This window comes from Falco peregrinus, chromosome 3 (genome assembly GCF_023634155.1).
Source record: "Falco peregrinus isolate bFalPer1 chromosome 3, bFalPer1.pri, whole genome shotgun sequence".
NCBI classification, from domain to species: Eukaryota; Metazoa; Chordata; class Aves; order Falconiformes; family Falconidae; genus Falco; species Falco peregrinus.
In genome coordinates, this window is record NC_073723.1 from 30,910,093 (window position 1) to 30,937,590 (window position 27,498).

The window sequence follows — 27,498 nt, forward strand, 5'->3', positions numbered from 1 at the left end:
AGAATAAATATTTTAGGGGAACTGTGAAATGAAGAAGAGGGCTTTTATCAGGAAGAAAGATTTTGTAAAATCTGAATATATACTCCTGGAAAATGTGACCTCATCTACTCTGTGGAACAGCAACGAGAATTACTTCACGGAACTAAAATTACATAGGAAAGTTATCCAAAAGGATATGAGTCTATTCAGCTCTGATGCACAGCACAGAGACTAAACGTATTACTCTATTATTTAAGAACACAGAGAAAAATAAACACTATATAATAGTTACATTTTCAACAAATATGACAAACGTTTCAGCAAGTACTGGATCTCATTGGAACAGTTTGGTTTCAATAACATGTAGCTTACCGTGCAGCAGTAAATCCTAGCAGCAAGGGGGTTGGACCCAATCCCCAGCATGAAGCCTTGGACACGGAAAGAGTGGGGGCACCAGCTCTGGCTCTCCCAGGAGCAGGCCTGCACCTGGCACAGGCTTGCTATGCAAGTCTGGGGACAATCAGGTACCCAAGAATGGGATCCAGAAGAGCCAGTTTCAGAGCACACAGATGCCCAAAGCAGGAAGTACCAAGGGCAACCGTTCCCTCCTTAGCAAGTCAAGATGCCAGTCACTGCAGGCTATCCCCTGGGAGGGAAGGTGACAGTGCCACCCAGCTGTGCAGGCATTCCCCATGCATGCAGAAAACCATGTTCAAGTCCTGTCTCCATTAGTGTGAGGCAGAAGCTTCAGCCTGGGCTTATCCTTGAAGTCATCACCCTCAACTCAGTGACACTGAAAAGGGCCAAGATGTGAAAATGCATTTTTTTGCCATTGCCAATCCATACAGTTCAGTAAAGCAGCAACTGGAATGCATGTCCTTCCCAGACAGCACGTCCACCTCAAAGCCACACAGCTACACCTACTCTCTAAATCTTTGAAACCCCACTGCACTAACTTTTGGCCCAGATGCCAGGCCACTGAACAACACAGTGTCTGAGGTCCTTCATGGACATCACCTTTTATATTCCAAGAAAAATAGCAGCATAATTATAATACTGCAAGCAGCACTGTTCTAAGTAATAATAAACAATCCAGGCATGCAATACTGAGGCTCATGGTCTCAAGATGTGAATCAATAGCTCCTCATGCACAAAGAAAGGGATCCAGGGAAGACAGGAGGGCTTTACCATGCACTGCGCTCTCATGCCTACCACTCTCCCAACCCCTGCTCTCAGCACTGAACCCCTCATCAAAAGGGATACCCAAATCCTTCCAGAAGGATCTCTTTCTCCCCCAGCAGGTCAGTGGTCCAAGATCCTGACAAGTCAAGGGTAAATCCTCCGATACACATGAAAATTAACTTTCTTGTTGGCCTTTTGTTAATCTAGCTGAATTCCCTAATCCACCACCGAGAAACAAAAAAGGAGGGTCAATACAGGAGAAAAATACATCAGCCAGGACTGGGGCCACACTACTTCTTTCAGCAGCATCCCTGACTTAAAAAGACTGTAAGCCTAAAGCAAGAGCACATGCCTTCAACAGCTTCAAGATATTATCCTCATTTTACAAATAACAGGCTGGAACTATTTTCTTATTAGCTAAGTGGCAAAACTCCCACCGCCTTCTGTAAGACCAAGACTGGACCAACTGTTGTTGATAGTTAAACAAAAAAAAACAACCCATGACTCCACACAAAAACTAGGGAAAAGTCTGCCAATACCTCATCTTCATACTTACATTATTTCAGTTTTGCTGCAACAAACAGTACATAGAAACCAGAGACTTCCTTTTTTGAGGTGACATTTTGGGCAGGCTGCATTCTGATGTTGGTTCTACTTGTCAGTATTTATTTAAAATGAAAGGGCAGAGACACCCGTCGGGAAAAAAAATGCATTTTAAAAGACATGCAAAAAATATGAATTCTTTGATACTTTACGGTTAAACATCTGCTAAACTACTACTTTCCTTCAATTATGGGATTCTCAAAGCAACAATTATATCTATTTTCCTCAGAATTTGGGGGATATAATCAGTACTACCAGAAATCAGCACGGTCTCTCTATATATATCTGTATGTTTTGCCAGTGTTGAAACACTGGAAATGAGACAAGGTCATTGACTAAATATGGTAAACCTCCAGTTCGTCAGATCCCTAAACCGAGCACTTTCTAACATTCAATCTATTTGTTACTTAGGAATCCATTTCTTCCAGATAGTGACCATTTTCAAACTCTGCTGACTACTGGAAATCCAGGTCACACTGCATTTCATGCTTCTCCTCTCCCTGCCACTAAGATGGGCATGAAAGTTACTCCCTTCTTATAAAGACAGCAAAGGAACTGAAAACTTTCTCCTTGACCCAATACGTTCAAATCTTGAGATACACTGAAAGGGAAAGCCTTTTTTTTTCCCTCAATAAAAAAAAAAAAAATCTAGCTTTTTCTGTGCTGTCCCTTTTTGCTGTGTAAATCAAACTCAGTCTGGAAACTTGACACCCTGGCATGTTGCCCAGTCCTGAAAAAGAAAATAGGGAAATGTGAATTCTATCCACAAGATCACAAAGTACCGAAAAGCCTCCTGCACATCATCAGAATGGTTCCAACCTCGAGTGAGCCAACCAGCTCTACGCCAAACTCATATCTGAGCAAAACTGGGCAAACCCCAGCAAATCCAATAAAAGGGCAACACTCTGTCCACATCCCGTAAAGTTTTCAATCCCTTAGGCATGGGTTAGATAGAAGATCTGCAGGAAGAGACACTCCTTGTATGCTGGAGTCAATGCTGGCTCAGGCTCTACAGCTAAAATACTGGTACTACTTAGGGCTTCCTGCTCCTGTCCCAAAGGATCATGGATTTTCTTCCACAATCACATGGCATATGCTGAAATGGAAAGTGAGCAGCCTCAGCATGTGCTCTGGCCATTGGGTCACTCTTAGGAAACACCGGTTTGAATTTCCACGGACAGAAGCAAAAATAATCCCTGAATTTCCAACATCCAAAGCCAGGTTTCTAACTGCTGTTAGGCTTTTGCCATGCTAATAAAGAGTCCTTCAGAGCACTGGTTTGGGGAGCTGAGCTTCAGACGGAGCTCTGAGGGCTAGGGGCCACCAAGTCTGGCATGAAATACTAAGCACACCCAGAGAGCAGCAGTGTTTTCAGTTTCTGCCAATGTTTCCTATTTTCTTAACTCATCAGGTCTCAAGCTTAGAGGCGCATAACGGGAAGGGAGGAATACAGGACATAACTGAGGGTAAGAAAGCAAGAAATGGTGTCCTGTATCTCCTGCTGGGATGGGGGAGTCACCCCCTCTCATCTTAATCACATCCCCAGGCCTTAAAAGACACAAAGTCCAGCCAGTGCTGCCCTCTGACTCTAAGTAGGCATCAGTAGTGTCAAGGAAGGGATCTGTCAGGTCTCTACATAAGACAGTGGTGTGTAAACTGAGGGGTCCGAAACATATCCTGGTAAGAACACTGAATTAAAACACGCAAAAATTATCAAGCTAATACTAAACGCCTTCGGGGATCACCTGCACAGTCCACTTTAGAGGCAGCTTTGAAGGGTGCATCTGCCCCTGAGCAGAACCCAGGCACCAATGATCAGATCATGGAGTTGACATCTGAAGCCAGTCCTCGGGCTTTAACGAGTCTCTCTGGCAAAGCTCAGCATGGCAACAGTAGATCTCCCTTGTTTGATCCCATACAGCAACAGCAGTGCAATGCCAGGAGAATCAGCATCAAGCATCTCACACTGAGTTGCATTATTTTGATTACAGGATGACTCACACTCTCACAGCTTCTTGGCTAAAACAAGACAGAACTGTCGATATTCCCTCTCTGAGGGAAATTTTTTAAATATTTCTGATGTGATTTAGAGCAGTTGTCTATCCCTTTTTCTCAGGGAATAGGGCATGGCGACAATTGCTGGTTAGAGCAGAAGGAGCGGATCTGGAAATGAATTCCTGAAAAGCAATGAGGCAGTGGTTTTAATAGTCTAACCACATATTTTTTATTCCATGCTTGGTATTAGAACGGGCACTTCCCTGAGCAGCACACCTTGCAATTCTCTTGCCCAGAGAGGCTGGTGATGAGCAGCTCTCACCAGACATTTCCGTCAGCCAGGCGGTGGGTCCAGCGATTGGAAGAATGAGAGCCAAGAGCTCACCAGGAACCAGCTACCCCACATAGCCTTCTCAAGCATGAAAACCTGTAACAGCTTGCACAGAGCAAGATGAAACCAGCAGAAACTGTAACAGCCACAAACAGTAGGATAGATTTTAAGTCAGAGGGCAAGTAATTTAATCAAAATGATTCCACCAAGTGTGAGAAACTGCATGCTCTGCTGTGAAAGACCTCACCGCCATGCAGTCTTCTAGCACCAACACATACACCTCTTCATGGCAGATCTCAGAGGAAAGTAAAAGGTGAGGAAGAATACTGTGGATTTTTTAAACATTACTCAGTATAAACCAGCACTGGATAATACCATCTTAACTTCCAAGACATTACCAGCAACAGGTACTAGCCTGACCATTCAGTCATCAGTATACTAAGATCTTTACAGACAAAAAAGGAGGACACCATTAGCCTCTATAAGCATTTTTAAACATGTAAATTCAGTATCTCTTTAAATCAAAAAAGGCAAACCTAGAAGTAAGACCAAGCACGTGCAAACCACTACCCAGCTGAGAAAGGGAAGTGAAAACCAGACTTCTCGGGATGTGAAGATGTGTTCATCAAGATGAAATTGCAGGTTCTCTTTGCAGGTTCAGTAACACTTGCACAGCACCAAAAAGGCCATTTTAATTTTACTTTCCTTTTTAGGAAGCTTGAAATAGGATTGGAAAGGACAGAAAAGAAGTTGTAGCTTTAACTTTTGCTGTAAATATTCCCCTACAAAAACACTAAGTCTTAGACATATCATGGGATAAACAGGTATCATTAATGGGATTAGTTGTTTGGGGTTTTAGGCATGTGTTTACTTTAGTAATATGATAGAAATACCTCAGACAAATTTACAATAGTGGTTTCCCAAACCAAGCAAGATTTATTTCAAATGTATCTTAAATTACGCAGTTTTACTTTGTTGTGTTTTGAAGGGCTGTATCATTTTTTCTAAACAAAACAGCTTTTATACATTATTTGTTTCATTTCAAACAGCTCACTATCACAAAAAATTATAATTAATAAAATATTTATAAGTATCATGTTACCTTTTATTTCCTAAACTGAATTTATTTTCTCATAAAGGAATAAGAATGCTTCTAAAGCGGTCTAGGAATAAGTCTATTGTTATTTATGGAAAGCAATCACAAAACAAGGTTGTCATCCAGCCTTTAAATAGCAATCTTGAGAGCCCCACATCAATGCGTACAAAAAGAGAATCCTAGAAATCATCTCATTTGCAAGCAAGCTAATCTTTTGGGGCTCAAAACACCTGAATTGTGCTGAGCCCAGCCAACGATCATTCCTGTTCTCTTAAGTAATGCATCACACATGGTCCACTAAAAGGCAACACACCAGTAATCGGCAAGTTTCAAAGACTTTTCCAAGATGATCATGAGACGAGGAAGGAAAGGACATGCAGATACCAATTGCCAAGCTTAGCGAGGGGCTGGCACTTTCCAAGTTCAGTGCAAGATTCTCTTCTTCCTGCTGTCCTGGTTTTTGCCAGAGTGAAGTACCGAGCTTGGCAGGACAGGGCACAGCAAGAAGAGCAGAAATCACCTGTCAACTGAACACCCCATGGAGAACTTCTGTGGCCAAAATTACAAAGAAGGGCTGGAAAACCCCAGATCACAAGAACAAGTCTCCCACTAACCTCAATGGAGGAGCAGAATCTCTGCAAACAAGGTTCAACAGTGTTAAACAAAATGGTATAGATTTAATGGGGTGTTCAGGAATCAACTCTAATTTTACAAGTCGGTTCAACCAAACTGCATCATTCACAACCATGTCATACAGAAAAGTTCCAGAAAAATAGCATTCTGTCTTGCAGAACTATTATAGCATGAAGAAAACTTCGGTTTGACCATTGAGAGAAGTTGTTTGGGGTATAATACCATTTGGCGTTAAAAAGCAAGAGATACTTAATTCCAAAATGAAAAGTTACCTTTTGGTGGAGTTGCAACACTGCTCCCAAGTCCCAGAACAGCAATGCTGTGATTCCTTGGTTCCAGCATCATTGCAAACTCTTCTCCTCTTTCCCAGTGTGGTACCTTCACAGGCTCCAGGTGCACATTTTCCAGCCTGTCTTCCTGCAGGGCACTGAACATATACTTGATGGCTGCATCTAGATTTTTTGAACCGCTGAGTCTAGGTCCTATGGTATCGGCAAAAACTGCTAATCTTTCATAAGATCTGTTCTGAGCTTTTCCGTGAACGGCAAGATCAATAATAGCTTTAGCAATATCACTATAGCCAGCTATCTCATTTTTAATGTCTTCCAATGTTTTTGGGTAACTGTCATCTCTTCTCAAAGATTTCCCAGGATACTGTGGTAATAAATTAATGAAAAATACTAAGAATATGTACTTCATTTTTTCTCTTTTTTCTTTTCCACAGATGGCCTGTTGGAGAGACAAAAAGGAAAAAAAAAAAAAAAGAGAGAACAGTATTAAAGAAAAAAAAATCATACAGCTATCAGCAACACTTTTTCTTATTTTCTTATTTGGATTGGCATACAGACCAAAATGAAATTAGTTTATAGTGAAAATGCTTTGATCAGAACTGGCAGGAAAGTAAACTCAACTTGGAGACACAATTATTGAAAGCAAATGAAAAAGATACTTAGACCACTGGACACAATCTTTGTTGTGGTCTTCAGAAACATCCCTGGAATGCTGCATCTCTTTAAATAATCACATCCTTCACTGAATCAAAACCCAGAGTTGCTGCTCCCATCCAGGAGGAGCTTTGCATCTCCTTTCTGTTAGGAGCACGATTTGCCAGAAATGCCAAATCAAATGTCTTCACGCAAAACATCTGGACAGAAACATATCTTAAACCATTCATGAATAAAAGTGCTTCTTAATATCTATCTTCATAATCAGGAAAGCACTTTTATTGCACTAGAAAGATGTCAGAGCAATTTAGATCCAGTGCCCCCAGGAAGAAAATATGAATTTCTATACTGCATAAATCCATGACCATTTCTTATTAACTGGTGTATCTCTGAAGGACTAAATTCAGCAGCATCATAGAGAGGTACAGCACCAGGGGTACTGATCCTGTGTTGAATACCAAGACTTAATGCTTAATAGTTTATCCATCTTATCATTAAAAGTTATAATTTTTAAGATACTACAAATTTTCAATCCCATAAAAGTGACAGGTTTTCTATACTATTAATTGAACTGACAAAAAAACCCCAAAAACCTGAAATCAGTTGGGAGTAGTTGCAAAACTCTTCTATAACACTGGAAGTAAGATTACCCAAACCCAAGATATAAAGGTCTTCACCAAAGGAAATGTAATTGTCTCATTTTCCTTTGAATTTAAATCAGGCTGCAGTTTGGACGATAAAAATTAGCAATAGGAAATAAGACCTTTAAATCAGCTCTATAGCTGCAGCTGTTATGGGACTTGAAAAAACAGTAATTAGTTACACCCAAGTGAAGTGAAAATTACAACTAGCTCAAAAAAAATTTTGATTCAGCACTTTTGCCATTTTCATGGACTTTCATGGCAATACCTGTATTTTTGAAAAAGAAAGTAATTTGCCTCAAAAAACAGTAACATTAAAGGCAAATGTTAGCTTCTGCTCTACAAAATATGTTTTACTTGGAAACAATTGTTCTACAAATAGCAAAGGACTTATTAATTGGCTAACAGGGATAAAATATGAGTAAATCAGACCTGCACAGCAGAATTATTACTAGATTTTGCTGTTAAGATTTCCACGCATCCTTCTTCTCAGTTTGTATTTATTTAGTATTTCTGGAGAGCTATACTTTTCATTTTATAATCACTGACCTGAGGAATCATGACAATATACTTGTATTTTTGGTCTGTGATGTTAAATGCATAAGAGCCGGTACGAAGGTAGGGGGGAGGTATGAGTGTGTGTATGTATATACACATGTATTTGCATACATTATATCCACATATTATATTCACATGCAAAATAAAAAGAAAAATCCTCCTTTATTTTCAGACAATTGCACACTACAGGAGCTTTAGTTGAGCACTAATTCTCAGTCATTTTATGGAGTAGGCAAATTTCACAATAGCTAAATAGCTTTGTAAATCATAATACCAGAAGGGACTAGAGTACCTACCTCATCTGATTGCCACAGAACACTGATTGCAGGATATTCCTGAATTAACCTCGCACCACCAGAAGCCACACAGCAAACCAGCAGTTGAGCCAGCTCTTGAGAGAGTAAAGGTGAGGTTACACCAGTATTGTGCCTCTGGGAGTACATGCCACAGTTGTATTCAAAGCTTCTGCGAGCTGCATTCTGAATGATCTAAGCTAAGAAACCACCTTTCCACTTCTGTTTGTTACAAAGAACCAAAAATAGATGAACTCATTTTCTCAAGATGTTCATTCTGGACCATTTTCCAGCATTTGCTCAAAATAAATAAAGAAAAATAAGCCTCTGACATAATGAAGTTACCTTAATATACAAAGAATTCTGACATAGATCTAATATGTACCCTGTCTCATTTTGTTTCCTGTCCTCTCTTAGTTTCAGCATGTTTTTATTTCCACCAAGAAATCTTTATCTCAGTGTAGGTTGCAGGAACTACTCATTTGACTTCCCCTTGTTCAAGAAACATGCTGAGATAAACAAGAATCTGGGAAATTCAGATCTAAGTTAGGTAGATGCAGTTGCTACTTCTGATCTTTCTCCCATTATTCCCCCAAAGAAGCTTCACTGTAACAGTGGCAGAGTATGCTAGGAAAAGCTGAATTACACAGGCACTTAGAAGCACAGGTTCATCAATGGAAACAGAAGAGGCAACCCACATAATTTTTGTGAGAGCTTTCTGATCAGCTCCCAAGAAGGGGGGACGACCCACTAGGCATGCACTCATAAAAGGCCATCTGAAATGCTGGCTGTGTAATGCAGAATTAAGACACACAAAAGGTGAAAGGATTAAACCACATTTTTAGGATCCATAAACCAGATAAACCAGCAGAAGAATTGGGGGGGGGGGGGGGGGGGGGGTGGTGTCAGCACGGGGACGGACACCACCAAAAAAACCCAAACAACCCCCCTTAAAAACCACACGCACAAACGTTTTGGAGTCACCAAGCCCAGCTCACATCATAACCAGCACAAACTGGAGCCCTTTACAGGCCTTTACGGGTCTTTTCACGGGTCTTTTCACAAACAGCAAGTTAAACAATAGCTTTAGCAATATGAGAATATTAAGCTACCCTCCTTAACTATTCACATGTCCCCTAACCTTGAGATCGAGGCAGCAACAAATTCTTCACAGTGAAGTGTCATTTTCCCAAAAGAACAACAAAAATCATCTGTGATTTCATCTATGGATCTTCTCTCTTTGCAAGACAGGCAGGTCTTACACAACCAGGAACAGAAGACGGGTTATCTCAGGACACTAACAGAGAACTGCAAAATGCCTTTTATAGTCTGAGTTACTGTTTATTTGTGGTTATACTACACAGACAGTATTGGTGTATTTTTATTGCTATGCTCTGTACTTTCGCCATGTTCCTTCCCTTTGGACCAGTTAATTACATGCTCATAGACATCCTCTGCTAGACATCAGCAATTTTCTCAGGATGACCATGCTCATTCCCTGAGTTTTGCCAAGCTCATCCACAAACAAGCAAGCAAGATAAACTGATTTCTGCCATAAGACAAATTCTTGCTGACTGCAGTAAGACAACTTTGTAGAGTTAGGTTCAAAAACTTAAGGTTTGGGGTTTTGTTTAAGGGTTTGCAGAATCTGCCAAAGCTGATACATTTAGTTGTTAAACAGAAGGCACAGGGGGATTGTTTAATTAGCATTGGCCACCTCAAAGAGCCCCCCAGCTACCAACTTCATGCATTTTTTCAATGGAGAAATGCAACCACAGTTATCACACTGCCCATAACGAAGACATACTTCCTTTGCTCTTTCTGGCCTCATTCAAAACCAGCAGCACCCTTACTCCAAAGGCTGCCCCAGAGGAGATGCATTCACAAGACAAACTTTCTCCAAGAACTTTCCACTAAACACTGAGAACATACATGTCTCCGCAGCTTTTATGGATGTAACATACTCCTGCCACGCACAGCGTTTCACTAACTGCCACTGCATTCTAAGAGGAGTGTAACTGAATTCAAACCCTGGGAAAGGACAAAAGAATGGGAACGTAATTTATTGTGCTTTTCTTGAATAGTCCAGCATAATCTGTCCAAAAGTTAGCAGCATTCAGCAATAATTCCGTGCTAGGTAAAATAACGTCGTACTCACTTGGACTGCAGTACAAGAATCACTCCACTGCTAATTCAGGGAAAGAATAGCACATCTGTTGTCCCAGTCTCTGCAACATTATCACTCCAACAAATCATCTGGGAAAAGAGACTACTGATTTTTGCACATCTCGCTAATTAGGACTCAGCAAATGAACATCACAGTGCAAGCCAAATTAAAAAAAAATAACAGGACAGTCACAATTGTTTGATGTGTTTAATTATTCACTGAATTTCTTTATAGGTTTAGAGCAAAATGAGATAGGAAGAAAACACACTTTGAGGAAGTACAGTCCTTTCTCCCAGTCCTATTAATGCATCGCACTCCATGTCTCTTCAGTATAAATTAACCACTTACTAAACTATGGATAAGAATCTGGGATTCCCCTTGCCCTTCCAGGAAGCAAGGATGCTCTTTAGAGGGTTACAATCCCTCTACTTTATTCCTCTGACCCTGTAAATCTCGCATGCATGGGAAGGACACAGAATGGTGCCATTTCGATTTTGCTTGCAGCCTCATGTGTAGGGTATTCTCCTAAAAAGTGAAGCTCTCAAGATCATATGAAACCTGCAACTCCCACCTTTCACTTCTTCAAGGGGACTTCTAATCACTAACATAACAAAGCAAAAAGTGGGAGCCACCATTGCTCCTCTCCCCATTTTGAGCAGAACTGAAAGCCATTCACATATTACACACTGCATGTTTATGCCAGATGAATCTGGCCTCTTCAGAAATTTCAGCAGGGCTCAGGGCTTAACCACCTCCAGCTTAAAGGGCTACACAGGCTCTCAGCTTTCCAGGATGCAAGAGTACACTTAGGAACCGTGGAAACTCTGTGGTCCAAAATGAGGATAAAGCTAAAAGGCAGTAATGTAAAACAGTTCCAGTTCTTTTAGCTTCAGGTGAAGTGGATAGGGGGCATCCAGCCAAGGCCATACCTGGATCCATATACAGAAGGAAGGATGTGGTCTGAATATACTCCACAGAAGAAAAAGATTTCTTCCTGCAAAATCCTAGCAGAACATTTCAAACGGGAAATCTGGAGCATGGAAGATGTACCCTTGGTGGGGGAAGATGAGGTTAGGGAGCACTTCAACAAGCTGGACATACGTAAATCCATGGGGCCTGATAGATTGCACCCACAAATGCTGGGAGAGTTGGTTGATGTCACTGTGAGGCCATTCTCAATTATATTTGAAAGGTCATGTCACTCCTGCTTTCAAGAGGTAAGATGTAGGGAACTAGAAGCCAGTCAATGTCACCTCAATCCCTGGCAAGGTGACAGGAGAAAATCCTCCTGGAAATTATTTCCAAACTTATGAAGGACAAGACGGTGACTCAGAATAGTTAACGTGGATTTACCAAAGGGTAATCATGGTTAATCAGCCTGACAGCCTTCTAGGACAAAACTACTGGCTTTGTAGATGAGGGGGAGAGCAGTGGATGTTGTTAGCCTTGACACTAATAAGGCATTCAACAGTCTCCCATAAGGTCTTAAGGAAGCTGATGAAGCATGAACTGGATGAGCTGACAGCAAGGTGGATCGAAAACCAACTAACAAACAAGCTCAGAGTGTTTTGATTATTCGTATGACATCTAGTGGGCAGCCAGTAACTACTGGTGTCCCCTAGAAGCCAGTACTTGGTCCGATACTCTTCAATATTTCCATTAACGATCTGGATGCTTGGACAGCATGCAGCTTCAACAGACTTGCAGGTGATACAAAGTTAGGAGGAGTGGCTGTACACACAATGGTTGTGCTGCCCCTCAGAGTGAATGGAGAAACAGCCAGGCATGAACCTTATGAAGTTCAACAAGAGGAAATGAAAAGATCTACATCTGGGGAAGACCTGTCCCCATGCACAGAGATAGGCTGGGGCCACCCAGCTGGAAAGCAGCTTGGCAGAGAAAGAGCGTGGGGTCTTGGTGGACAAGCTGAGCATGAGTCAGCAATGCAACCTCATGGCAAGGCCAGCAGCCTGGTGGGCTGCACATTAGGAAGAGCGTTGCTAGCTGGTGGGGGGAGGTGATCTTTCCCCTCTACTCAGCACTGGTGAGGCCACACCTGGAGTATTTGTCCATTTCTGGACTCCCCAGTGCAAAAGAGACATACTAGAGTCCAAGAAAGGGCCATGAAGATAATTAAGGGACTGGAGTACCTATCCTGAGGAGAAGCTGAGAGAGCTGTGACTGTTCTGCCTGCAGAAGAAAAAACTCAGGAGGGGTTTCATCAATGGGTATAAATAGCTGATGGGAAGGAAGGAAGATGACAGAGCTGGGCTCTTCTCAGTGGTGCCCACCAACAGAACAAGAAGCAGTGGGCACAAACTGAAACATATGAAATTGCATCTGAACACAAGAATCCACTTTTTAACTGTAAGGGTGCTCAAACACTGGAACAGGTTGCCCAGAGAGACTGTAAAGCATCCATATGAGGAGATATTCCAAAGCTGACTGTGCACAGGTCTGGGCAACCTGCCACAGCTGACCCTGCTTAAACAGTGGGTTTGGACTAGATGAGCTCAAAAGATGTCTTCCAACCTCAATGTATGATTCAGAATATAAAAAGAAGCCATAAACACAAGCTGAAAAGATTTAAAAAATCAAGGGAGACAGGTTCTAGGTCTCCCTTGCAGAAGAAAATGATAAATTAAAGGCAGAAAAAAGTGTTTTCCACCTCCAATGAGTATGAAAGAGAATGAAATGTACAGCACAATGCTATGTTGGTAGTGCAATGTTTAATAGTAGCTAAACAGCTACTTTAAGGATGCTTCCACCTATGTCCTGATCCATTCGTATGTAGATAACTACTGTCTTTGATGCTAAAGGGCAAGATCATTGGGATCTTATATAAGGGCACCATAAAAGATGAAAAGAGCTTTAGCATACCTATATCTGTGTATATATATATATATACACAGATATAGCATATCTGTAACAAGGCTAACTGGTGTTACCACCATTAAAATCATTACAACACAAATTACCTAAATGTAACAGATGGAGAAGAATGAGAGAAAAAGGATAAAAAAAATATCTCAGATGAGAACACTGTCTACAGCAATCAGATAACTGAAAGAGGAGCAAAGGGAACAGAAATAGAATAAACAAAGCTAGAGCAATGCTTCTTCTCCAGTGTGGCAAAGTTTTCCCAAAATCCCAGTTGAAAATACAGACAAAAGAATACAGACAGTTCACAAAAGTCATGGTTATGGGAAATGAGGAAAGAAAATAATAAATTGAGGATATTAACCACTTAATTGCTAGAGATCTGCTAAATCTGCAGAGTATCTATAAGTTTCCTAACCATGTACCATTTGATTTTCCTCCAAGGAATGTAGGAAACCTTGAAATCACACAGTGGTTTTGATAACATGAGAATAGACTGAAAAGCCCCAGGGTAACAAACTCACATGCTGCAAAGTGATGTCTGATACACTTAATAGCATCTGAAAGAAAGTTTGTTGTGACAGCTGTGGAGTAGGATAGCTGGAAGGCTCGGTGGACTTGCAAAATGAGGAGGAGATTTCTGCCTAAAAATAAAGTCATCGAGTTTTTCCATCACTAAGATAGATAAGGGAGGTGGGGAAGAAAGCTTTATGATCTTGAAGAGTGAAGCAGAAAAGCAGACATTCCTCAAAGACTGCTTTCCAGCATTGTCAATATTCCTTATCTGGGAGAACACTTAATCAGTTGAAAAATCTTGGCTTTGGGAACACTCACAGTCAAAGTTATCATTTACATTACATTACATTTACTTAAGATGAGCCTTTTAACATCTAAAGCTAAGAAAAAGATGAGTACATCACAATATCGATACAAGACTTTGAATACAATACAAAATCTTACTACTTGGACCAAAAAGTCTAAAACTCCAAAGGAAACACCTGAGCTGCATTACCTTTACCAACTTCAGAAGAACTATCTTAATTTGCTACAACTGAAGATAATGTCCTGAAATCCTTGACAAGATAAGTGTGACCTAGTAGTGTATGACCATATACACCCAGGTAGTGATACTGACTTATGTGGACAGTGTAAGAAATGAAATGTTTAAAGAAGACTACGGATTAAACCAGAGAAAGTCCAAACGTCCCCAGAGATACTGCACACATAGCTCCCCATCTGGCAAAAGGAAAAGTTCACGGCCTATTTATACTCTGTATAGTGCAAGTACTGTAGCTTAACATAGGAAGGAAGCGGTGGAAGGAACCACACTTTTTCTTCACCTCCAAGCCTCAGAATAGTAACAGGCTATCTTAATATAATCTTATTCAGTAACTGCTTCTAAACCGGATGGCACTAATCCTGAAGAATCACACCATAATCCATGTGCAGAGTACTGTATCAGCAAAGCTACAGAAACACTAGTCTGCTACTTCCCTAAGAAGCAGTGACAGCCAAGACAAAAACTAAGGCAGTGACGGCCAAGACAAAAACTAAGTTTAAAAAATAAAAAAAATAAAAATAAGACATTACCACTGAGCAATGCTTAGGCCATGTAGCAGCTGATATTACCCTTAACGAGCATTCAAAATACAAAGAGTTCTCAAAAGGAGTACATTATCTTTTCAGATGCAAAAGATGGGAATTCAGTGGGATTTTTAGATGAGAACAACTGAACAGAACAGAAATATTTAATGAAAGGAAGGCAGTTAGGAAACAATGACACCGAAATACACAATGTTGTTCATATTACAATGAATGCCAAAGTACATAGCTAATGCCAACTGATGGCATTGAAAGACAGCTTGGGGGAGGGTGCAAAAGATTATTTTGGGCAATTAAATCAAAACATAACAGAACAGAGCTGCATTTATCTGCTATTCTGATGCTCAACTTCAGTGACACCTCCTTCAAGTCTGCAACTATTGCTCTAGTGTGAAAAAAAAGACAAGTTGCCTTCAGATGTAGAAATACTATGAAAACTACGAAAAAAATAAATATATTCACACACACACACTCTGAGACAAAACATTAATGGCCTCTTACTAATTTAAGGAACCTTTCTTGACTGTAAAGGCCCTTGGGATAGACACATATCTTTGCACTAAAAACACACATAATATAGATACAACCGCACCTTTTTCTTTTAGCATTACCAACACGAGAAAAGCACACCCTTTTTATTAAGGCAATATAATCACAGAAATCTTTTACAAATTCTTCTGTATTTTCTGTACTTTCTTATGTGAGCTGATGAATTATGCTATAGAAAAGAATTAAATACCCAAGAGAGAGAAACAAGAGGCACAAATTAAGGGGCACTTAAGAATTGCCAGCAAGGCCCCATACTTAAACACCTATCACCCAAAATTCTAAACTAAGTTTCTTTTTGAAAACACGTTCAACAAGACATCTTGTATGCTGTTATTTAGTTAAATTATTCCCACAACTCTGACGCTAAATATTTTCTTTTCGAGTTTTTATTGAAAGACCAGCAGCTGCATCTGGCCAAAGGATGAAACCTATCGTCATACCAGGAGAAAGCCTAAAACAGAAAGTATGAGCTATGAGCAAATGATCAATCCATATCCCTGGATAGCAAGAGCTACTAAAGTTGATGGATGGATATTGTAACGGGAGCAAACCAAGTTTCATTAGCAATAGTCAGCGCAGGGCTGTTCTTGTCACAGGTTGGGTCTGCTAGGCCTTTGAAAGCCGAAAAGGAATCAAATTGCCAAGTATCTGGCACCTGCAGGCACTTCTTGGTGCTCCTCCAAGCAGCGTTCCAGCAGAAGGCTGTTCAACCCTACTGAACACATGTATGCTTTATGTTGCTCCAGATTTTGGCCAGAAAGTACAAATACTTTGATGTCTCCTTCCAACAATTAAATCTGTTTTAAAGGTGTCTATATGTTATTAACGGTCAGAATATTTGCCAATATGAACCACCAAAATAAGTAACCTTAGTTAATAATTATGTAATGGAGTGCAACAGGCCAAGTTTTCTGCTATTTTATTCTATATACCTACAGTCTCATTTTACAGACTATAAGTAGCACCACAATCCCAAATTAAGTCAATAATTATTCAGCATTGCTAAATATGATGCGATATTTAAGAATATTATAAAAAAAAAAAGAGGTTAAAATCACTGTAACTTTTCTGAACATCTTTTTTATTTGCTAGTTTTTTTCATGCAGTCTACTGTCCCAAGAAAAAGTATGCTCCTCATACTGCTATAGTAACAACATTCAAGTGGTTTTGTGAAGCTGAGAAATCTGGTGAACATATTGCTAGACTCGTTAAGAAAACTGATATTCTAGTCTTTTGCCTCCATACTGTACGATATGCCCACTGAGCCTTCCCTTTCCAGAGCAATAAAGGATGAATTTGTAAATACAACTATATGAAAAAGGCACAGCGTCAAGAATTTCTCATTACAACTGACAAAAAAAAACGATCTTTATAATGCACACATTTCTCTACTTATATTAAGGGTGGGAAAGGATATTAATTTCAATGATATGTTATGAAGTATGTCATTTATGATTGCATCATATTCACTAGAGCATAATATTGGCACTTAAATATCATACTGTATTCCAACATATCGACATCAGACACAAATTGCTACAGATCAGTGGCAAAGTACAGTTGGGAGCATCATCCCATCACAGACTGCACTGCAACATACAAGCAAAAGCAAGCTTAAGAAGTTTAAACATAAAGAACCAAGGCAAAGAACAGACTGTAAACAAGATAAATACTCTTTACTTAATGAGCTTGATAGAAAACTGGTTTTCAGCCAATTCTGAGGAATAAATTAGCAAAACCAGATCTCCTCCTGATGTTGAGGAAAGTTCCAACACCATTTCTTCATCAAAGCTATGCCGCAGTGCAGCACACATTTGATCATGGAGCATTACAGCTACCATGCATGAGGCAGTTCTGATTCTGCATTTAACTTCTAAATTCTCCATTTTACTCCCATTTAAGAGACCAAAAAATTATCAAACGATTTTGCTACTGCAGGACAAAAAATGTCAGTTATGACAACAGACATCCATCTATATTCATTAATTTCAGACCATTTAAGACCAGGGTCCACAGTACTACCCACTACACAGATATACTGAGACAAACATGCCTTTAGGAACTTATAACTACAGACAGACAAAATGGACAAGCAATTGGAAGAGGACAAACCCAGAAGTGACATCTCCAAGCAATTCAATTGCCACATGAAAGACATTTCAATTAGCATGACCACTCAGCCCCCTTTCTCCTGACAGCAATAGAAGCCAGTCAAAAGCTTGCTGCAGTGAAGCAAACGGTCATATTATAAAAAGTGATCTGGAAAACAAAGTGGAAAAAACCCAAAAACACCACCAACAAAGCCCTCAAAGAACGTATCGAGAGTAAACACACCACCCCAGTTACAGAGAGGGCAGTAACAAATGCTGACAGCAGTGAGTCTGGGTAAGACAATTCCTGTTTTTCTGAGCCATGAAATTCTACTTGCAAAACTGAATTTTTAAAGATGTGTTTCAGTTGTATTGTTGGGTTTTTTTTTAATAGAGGATAGCAAAATAGTTATAAATGTAAACAATTACTGTATCTAGCTTGCTAGCAATAAGTATTTGAAAACGTCTGTTCTCAAATTTTTGTTCGCACACTCACACAGCTGGCACATTTCTCTCCAGAATTCTCATGCAGTGAACTCAGAAGATCTCTCATGCAGGTAACCCATGAAACAACTTACACTGAGCTCAGATAGGTTGGTAAATCTCAGATAAAACCTGACAATTTTCTGTGTAGACTAAATCCGAGCATGAGAAAATATGCACAGGGAAGCCCGGATGTATAAAATTTTCATGTGAAAGTACCTCAATGCAAAATTTGAAGGTAATTTTGAATATTTAGTTCCCAAACATACATCTTGCTACTACCAGCTACAGGTGCTTTGTTTTTTAATGCGGAAGAGAGGAACACACTGTGGAGAACCAAAGAATAGCTGAAACCTGAATGAATGAATGCCAATTTCTTAATACCTTTTGATGAATTACCATTCTAAGAAAACAGCTGAAACAAAAGAAACTTCTCTCTGAAGCAACCAAAAAGTGACAGCATAAACCTGAGCAGATGTTCAAAGTCTAATCAAGAGTCTAAAACGCCTTTTAGAGGACTGTGTTGATTTCTCAGTACACAGAATTATCACCAGGAAAAGCAGCTATACTAGCAATTTATACGTTTGAACCCCATTCATGTGCTTAAATTAGAGTATTTGAGTGCAGCAGCATTGGACTAATGACATTATAACAGCACCTTCAGAATACCTGACGGAAGTACCATTGCCAAAACCTATTCAGGAGCTACCCTAGAGATAGCTTTCCAAAATGGGAAAAAATATTTGTGAGAAGGAAGGTAGTTTAATGAACTATGAAACTCCCTTTTCTCAACACAACTATTGCTTCAATGTCATGGTATTAGAAAAACAAATAGAGATCTAGCCTTCAAAATCCTCAAAGGTTCTTCATCCTAGCTGCCAATCTATCTGTGGTACCATATGGTTGATTCAGGTGCTTAGCAGGGTCTTGAATGTGACAATACAAAAGCTGATACTGTACTTGAGTGTCATGCTAAGGGAAGAGACTGACTTTGGCAAACATAAGCTGACTAGGTATACATATACGTCATTTTCTGGCACACATTTTACAGCATCTGCAACACTGTTGAAGACAGAATGTGATCAATCTTCTCCCTGCAAATACGATATTACAGCATCTTACTGACTTTTCACTGACACGATTCTGACCCTGCACCTGACCAGGTGATTCAGAGATTAAACTATGCCATAAAAGTACAGGAGAAAACAAAACAGCCAGAATATTCCTCCTAGGTCTTAAATACTTCTGCATAGTTCAGACTGCATGAGGAAAAGCTGACACACAGGTGTCAGCTCCCAAACTCCAGAGAAGTTTTTACACGGGCCATCTTTGAGAAAACCAGCTCACCACCACTGCCAAGAACATGCCAGGCTCAGGTGAGTGACTGCACCTGAGCTCAGGAAGCACTTCACACAGGGCCTTCAGCCAAGCAGAGCCCAGAGAGCCCACAGCTCCTTTTCCAGAACCCAGTTATACGTCCTATGCTTCTGGTATTGCAGGTGACAGTCACAAGCTCCTGGGTCTGCTGAAGAAGTTATGCCGGGAACACAATAAAAAGTGAAGCTATTTAGACACTCTTTAAATTGCTATTTAGATCCAGTGTCACTAAACTGGGCAGGGACCCTGGGTATGAGGACAGCTCTGGCTTTTATCCTACCTGCTAAGTAGTCCTCTGCAAGAACAGCTTTGGGAACACAGCCTTTTAAGTGTTGCTAGTCTCAACACTAATCATTAAGGAGACAAAAGCTTGCAGAAACAACCAACTTAAACCATTTTACTTTGATCTAGCTATGAAATGGTGATTTTCAAAACCACATATTTGCCCTGTCATAATCACATAAGATTCAGAGGGCTTTATCCACAGCATGAGTAAAGAAATTGTTTAATATTTGGGGCTCTGGTGTTACTAGTATGAGGAAAAAAACAGAGCCTCCATCTCCTTCAGTGAATCCAGATGTTGTAAATGTCAGTTTCTTCATGAAATAAATGCAATTCCAAATTAAAATGAAACTGGTATTGGAGGATTGCTTACACTTGGTTTCGATTTTATCACATAAATCATCTTGCAAGCAGGAGCAGTTGATAAGGTAGATTTCACATGAAGTTACAACTGCTCCTTCATTCAGAAGCAGCCAAAAAGTCATCTTTGGCTTCTCAGTGAAGTGCTGATCCTTTCAGGATGATGGTCTCACTGCATGTGCCCACACTTCCATGATTTCTATATTTGGGTCACTCCTCAGAAAGCTCTTCTTTGAAACCATTTGGAAGATGGGCCGGTACACAAACAGTGCTTTGGGCAACGAATTATGTATTAATCCTGCTCCCCGATTACAATGACTTCCCAGTTATCCATTGGAACAGATCTGACGCAACACTAATCCTACACCCCTTACTCCATGTTTATCAACAAGGTCTAACTGTTAAGAACAGCATACTTAGCTATAAACACCTGGAGAGCAGGCAAGGTCAGCAAGAAGTCTACATTTCTTAAGTTTACTATCTCATTTAATTCCTAGAGTAAAGCTTTTTCTATAGCAAAGTTACCTTCTGCTTTCAGATGAGCAGTTGAGCTTGCACAGACCACCACCCGCAGTTGCAGCAATGCTTGCAGCTAACAGCCCAGCTGTTACCTCACCACAGCTAAAAATGTTTTCCAGAAGAAGAGCTAGTATTAGCTGACTTTCATCCTTCCTATGCTGCTTGTCTGTAGGGACAGGAGATGTTAGACAGCATGTTTCATTTTGATAAATTTGGGAGGCTGCATTAGACAGATGCCTACTCTAATTATTATTTATCCAGTGTGCATCTGTTTTTTTTATATACAGTTCACATACTGATAAGCTCCCAATAGTTATTTTTATATAACATTCTTCAAAGAAACTTTCCCATGCTCCTATTCCTGTCTGCATGCTCCTCAACTGGGCTGTGTGTCCCAAATTTTCAGAAAACAGTCATCGTAGAATAGTTTGGGTTGGAAGGAATCTTTAAAGATCACCTAGTTCAATTCCCCTGCAATGAGCTGGGACATCTTCAACTAGATCAGGTTGCTCAGAGCCCCATCCAGACTGGCCCCGAGTGTTTCCAGGGACAGGGCATCTACCACCTCTTTGGCAACCTGTTCCAGTTTCACCACCTTCATTGTAAAAAAATTCTTCCTTGTATGTAGTCTAAATCTATCCCCTTTTAGTTTAAAAACATTATACCCCTTGTCCTATCACCACAGACCCCATTAAAAAGTCTCTCTCCACCTCTCTTATAAGCCCCCTTCAAGTACTGAAAGGCCACAATATTCTCCCTAGAGCCATCTTTTCTACAGGCTGAGCAACGCCAACTCTCTCATCTGAATACATTTAATTCTAATACCAACACACTGAGAACAGAAGTAACAAAGTGCCATATCTTCCAGCATTACAACAATGAGGAAATGCCAAAGGAGATAAAGCAGCATGTGAAAGGGGAGAAAAAAATTTAAAATTTTACTACTACTGCCCCAAAATATAACTGTTCTGACTTTGTTAAACCCTTGAGACCTGTAAATGCATGACAGTGGGACTGACAGGAATGTGGTTTGTAATGTAATGATGAGATAGCTGAGAGGGCTACACCACAATCACAAGAAAATGGTGCTGGTTTGAAAAAAAAACCAAAACCAAAAAAAACCAAACACCTAAAAACATTCATAGAAACATCAGATATGCTTTACAGACATATATACCGTGCATTTTTTTAAGTGCTGGGCTCATCTCCTGACTTGAAGTCAGAGCCAAAAAAACAGGATTCACTTTATATGTTTGGGGTTTTTTAAAGCTTCTACCTTAAATAAACCTTGCCATATGATCTGATTGAAGAAACACAGGATATATCACTATTGATAATGACAGTTCCTCAAATAAAGCTTAAAACATGCATTTACTTCAGCCTAAAAGCTTAAACCATAAAACACTTTTCAGAAACTTGCTTCACAAATAACATCAGATGGGAGAGTATGATGTGAGGAAAAAAAAGATACCATTTCTAGCCACATCAAAATTCCCATACTAGAGAAAGCATAAAGTGTTGTTTGCTTATGAACACAAAATAACCTACGCTGTTGTGTCAGAAGGATTATCTTTCTGGGCCAAAAAGTCAGACATACTTTGAGCAATGAGAGGACTGCTAACAGAAACACCACTTAGCACTGGGAAATAGCTTTTCCTCTAGGGAAAAAGACTTGCAAATGAGTTTCCATCTCACCTACTGCAAGATATAAACACAGAAAGATAATCATGTTATTCCAACCACCCCTTTTTTCAATGAAACAAAAAATTCACTGTCCCAGTCAAAATACAGATGCGAGGCTGAAGACACCACTGTCACCTGCTAAGAGCACAGCAAACTTTTAGGAGATGTTTTGACATTCAATGTAAGCTGTTCTCTCCAAGTTTCTTCAAGTTTGACCACCTTCTCTTCTCTCAGATTTGCCAGAACAGTCCAAAATTGCATGACTACCCCCATATGATCCACCTCTATCATATATGGTGGGTTTGGCTATGCCAGGTCTGTTTAATAATCACAGCTCTAGTGTACAGCAGATAGCACCACAAAGCAAGATGTATCTGCCAACTTGGGTGGCATCACTTGCTGGAAAAAAGCACATCTGTCCTCATTTAGTTACTCTCTGAAGGGCAGCCACAGAGATAATCCTGCTCATTACCACCCTTCCTGTAAGTTTTCTCTTCAGCTGTAAAACACAAGAACAAAATGAAGCATGAATCACAGACCATAGCTGCAGTCATAATGGATATTAAAATGAGTGTTAAGTGTATTTTACCAGCCTATGGACTGGGCAACAGAAGATTTGGATCAGTTGTGGCTTAAGTCCATCTAGGTCCCAGCTACAGTGGCTCTGCCCTCCACTAACTGCCATTCACCTGCACTAGAACTTCATCCATAGAGTCAGCAGCAAGCTGGTTCTGGGAACCAATCCAGTAAAAAACATTTATTCTTTGCAGAAATTAATAATGAGCATTAGTACCACGAGGTTACTGCCAAAGAGAAAATGGGGATGTACTACCCAAAGGAAGATTGGACTGTGGCGGTCCCTGCAGCCTGAAGAGCAGACAACTCTGCTCATTCCACCACCTCTCCTACCTGGGTGAGGATCACTGACCAAGGGACAGGTGGGTGGGTGGGGTGGAGACCTCTGCAGCAGCTGCAGGTAAATTAGACAAGGGTAGTTACTCAGAGCCTGCATAGAATTTTCCAAGCATATTTCTGAGACTTTTTTACTTCCAAAAACCCTCCAGAGATTCCTTACCCAACAACTATTTCATGACAACCAAACTGAACAAGTAATTAAAATCAAGTTGACTTTGTTTTCTTTCTAGGATATCTTACAGTGCATCACTGAGGTAGAAATTGTCTGCTCTGTGTATTTTTCAGCAGCACTGAATACATTACCTGAGATTAGTAATGTACTTTTCTGCCTTATCTAGTTGTCATAAGAGAAAATATTAATAGCCCACTGCAGCATATGATCAATCTTAAAGAAATTAGTTACTTACAATTCTTTCTGCTTCCAAAGCAATAAAGAATTTCATTAAACTAAAACTTCAGTAAGTGTTTTCACAGTCCACCACATTAGAGCTCTCATGTTTTGTATGGGAGAACACGACCAGAGAGGGCACTAGAAGGTGAGCCCTGTGATTCAGAACAGTAAAAATCAACAAGATCAGAAACACTAACCTCAAAACCTGTGGAGAGTAGAAGGGGAAACCATTACAGATGAATCAAATTTATGCTTTGGTCTTCAAAAGTTACAGATAAAAAAGTGGATGCTTTCCCAATGGAGTCTATTGGCTCAGCTCTCATTTTAAGGCCTCAGAAAAGCACATTTCTTTCTCAATTGTCTATTGGTACATGCATAACATTACATAAGCCCCTTTTGTGGGGCTACTTGAAACATAAAATTACTTTTGACTCACTTGTCTTATGTAAATTCACAGTCAAGTGCCTCTTCTGAAAAATACTAACACAAAAATTAAAGGCACCGGATATCAATATACATGTAGCAGATGAAAGTTAGAAAAATTGGGGGAAGGCAGAAGAGTGATCTCACTCCCTTTCATACAGAGTGTTCTAGCAGGAAATGTACTATCAGTGCATTTAAGTGAAAGATCAGACACCATAACCAGCAACTGGAGAAACAGAAAGTAAAAAAAAAACAACAACCCAACAGACATATACTTAAACCCAGAACTGTTTTCTCACATCAGAACTAAACCAGGCCTCACAGGGGTGACATCAATTCTCAGATGCACAAGATGCTGCATCTGTGGGGTCACAAAACAGGTTTGGGCAAATCCTGAGCTTGTGGAAACTGTCACTGTTGTACTGAATGCAGGATGGTCACTCAGGCACATTTAAAATAAATCTTGTGATGTAAGAGATGTCTATGATAGGTGATCTGAGATGAACCTCCTCTCATACAACAAAAGGATCACTGATTTAAAATTGGTTTTGATCATTGAGATAAATATGACTGGAATTCTAAAACAGCATTAGGATCTTTTAAAGTCAGTTTTTAAGATCACAGGTCTTTTACCATACCTCTGATTGAAACGGGTAGTAAAGAGGAACATTTTGCCAAAATATATAAACATCTTCTTTGAGATTCATTTTAATCTGTATGTCTCTTAATTAGATAGTTCTATCAAAACCCTCTTGGCAGAAACAGCACCGAAGAGATTTTCACATTTTTCTCTCACCCACTGTGGAGAAAATTCATCAAACACTTCTATGTTAACTAGATTTAAAAGACTCTTGAGAAAATATTACTATTATTAATACCAGGACAGAAAAAAATAATCCAAATGAGCTGGGTGTTTGAACGCTCTCCATTTCAAATAAGCAAATAAACAGGCAAACATTAAATAAATCAATAAAGTCTAAAAAGCAACCCCACCACCACTGGTCCATTCCCTCTGTCTCAAAAACAGAAATTAATCCTCTTGTAAGATCAAGGCACCCAAATTATCATTTTTTAAAACTACAGGCTAACAAGGTTAACATTTTTCTCAAGCTGACATACAATTTTTTCTTGTATTGTAAAACCTAAACAAAAAAAGAGCAGAGCATTCTCTACAGATTCTATCAGAAATACTGACTTAATCAAGTAATTGGCATTTAGAAGATTACAAAGCTGAGCTGAAAATTTACCATTGCCATCACAATGAAAATGTAAGTGACTAGGGTCAACTGAAGAAAGAACTTACATTTATTTCACTACTTCAAGATTATTGCAGACATCTGGCAACAAAAACGTGAAAGATTACTGCAATGCAGTTTTTGACAGATAATATTTCCTGTAGAGACAGAACAGAAAGAACTGTAGAGCTTCAAGACTGTAATCATTTTGTACATTTCTATGTACAAAGTACTTTTTAAAGAAATATTTCACCCCTGCAGGTGTTATCCCTTAGATGTACTGCCATCCTTCATCCTCATCCTCCCACAACTGGAAAGGAAGGAAGAAATGACAAGACAAAGTTTTCAATCTTAAAATGAGAAAGTTTTATACACTATAGCAGGGATAGATAAAAGAATCCCATGTGCATTATGAGTTCATGCAATTGTATCAACGATGAGAGACTCTGTAAGTTGCTTTCCCAATTTGGCATTGAAGACAGGCAGACATTTGCAAATCCATGTTATAAAACAAGTAAGAATTTATATGAGCTTTTACTGACAGATGTCTCCCAACAGGGGTCAATGCCAGGTTGGTCTTCCCCAGCCCAGATCTGCAATCTGTTCTTATCTGATTCAGTATTTAATTGTTCTGCTGTTCAAAAGAATCATATATATTTTAAACACCAAGAAACAAGACTGGGTAAGTCAAAGGCTTTGTATGAATCTCTAAAGTTGCAGTGGGTCTGATCCAAGTATATCTGCACAGAGTTCATCTGAAAGACTGAAGTTTTGGTAAAGTACAACTGATTGCAAGGCACAACTCATAGTTGTTACCCAAGCTAGAGTGGATATGTCTAAAGAAATGAGTCAAAATTTACAAGGAAACACGAGATGTAAGAACTCTTACTATGGCAGGCTTTGTAGGGCTTCTTTGGGCAAAGAAGTGTTTGAGGTTTTATTCAAAGTAATAACCTAACAGAAGGAACACCAGACAAGACTGCAAGATGATTTCAGAAGTAATAGTAGGTAAGCATGAGAAAGGCTCTTAATAAAAGCCTTCATTCTCTCAGAAAAATAACCAGAGCAAAATCAAGGCCAAACTGTGTCGCCCTAGCTTAAATATTACGAATTTCTCTAGCTAAAATAGAGAGATGCATTCTAGACAGACACAGATGTAAGCAGTTCTTCCATTCCCACACAGGGGATCTGTTCTACGTTCATACCAAGCATTGCTTTGTAAGAAACACCCACGTGCTCCCCTTTCATCGACAGATTACAACACTTACAGTCTTTTGATACAGAGGAGTGAGCAGATGCGGAACTGTCTCAAGAAACAGTAAAAATTAATTTTGAACAAAGTTGAAAACACAAACAGGCAAAATTTTGAAAATTAAGGCTTACAAAACAAGTAATCAGGATTTCAGGTGTTGCACATGTGTGGCCCTCTGAACAGGTGCTTTGGGTGCTCATGCAGCACTTCGGATCAGGTCCCAAAAATTCTGCAGTTTGAAGGAAGAAACAAGTAATCAACAAGCAAACAGAAATCCAGTGCTTTTATTTTGAATTTTCTCTTCAGTAGTTCTGAGCAGACTTTGTAACTTGTCAGATGCAACCACTAGATTCAAAAGGCTCCTCCCTATTTAATACTTCCTTACCGAAGTCTGATTCAGCTTGCAGAACTTACATTTTTCATGCTTTTTTCTCTTTTCTGTCCCTCATATATATTTTAGTACTTCTATAAAATATGTATTCACATATACACATATACAAAAATTGTATATACATATATAAAAATGCCTCTCATACACTCTTCCCTTTTGCATCAATTTGAAAAAAGTAGTCTTTGAAGAACAAAGTCCTGTCAAAACAAATCAAATGAGTACTAGTTACTAGATTTTCCTACTTAGAAGCATTAAACCACTCTACATGCTGGGACCTCTTCACTATGAAGTGGGCTGTAAAATGTAATTAAATATCTAATGCATCCATCTGGTATTTATGGGTTTTATCCATTCACAGTGGCATAGCTTTCAGCCAGCGGCTGCTGTGGGCTTTGCTGGTTTCAAGGTCACCGCAGCGCACCATGCCGCACCTAATGCCAACCATGCGTCCCCCGAGCACGTGTGCGACAGCCAGCTACAACTCAGGGTCAATATTTGTTTTTAAATTAAGAGGAAGGACAAGGCTAAGCTGGCATTTCTTGTCACATAGTGGAACGGCCGCGTTCCTGAAGGGCAACCAAGCTGGTGTCCCCCTCCAGAGAAAGGCAGGAGGGCGGCCATGAAGCAGGCCCAGTGGACCGCGG

General features: G+C 39.8%; 1 protein-coding gene across 4 annotated transcripts in view; it reads right to left on the reverse strand.

Moving 5' to 3' along the window:
* The window catches only part of CPQ (carboxypeptidase Q), a 163,767-nt gene that overhangs the window by 135,771 nt on the left and 498 nt on the right, over positions 1–27,498 (reverse strand). The window contains exons 1-3 of one of the 4 annotated variants that reach the window (XM_027777711.2): positions 26,595–26,694; positions 25,280–25,369; positions 6,092–6,548 (exon numbers count right to left, since the gene is read on the reverse strand). In XM_027777711.2, coding sequence (XP_027633512.2) covers positions 6,092–6,518 — 427 coding nt within the window. In that variant the 5' untranslated portion in view covers positions 6,519–6,548; positions 25,280–25,369; positions 26,595–26,694. Of the gene's footprint in view, positions 1–6,091; positions 6,549–8,258; positions 8,622–25,279; positions 25,370–26,594; positions 26,695–27,498 lie in introns of those variants that run through there. The other 3 variants (XM_055800300.1, XM_055800299.1, XM_055800301.1) reach the window with 3 other exon arrangements.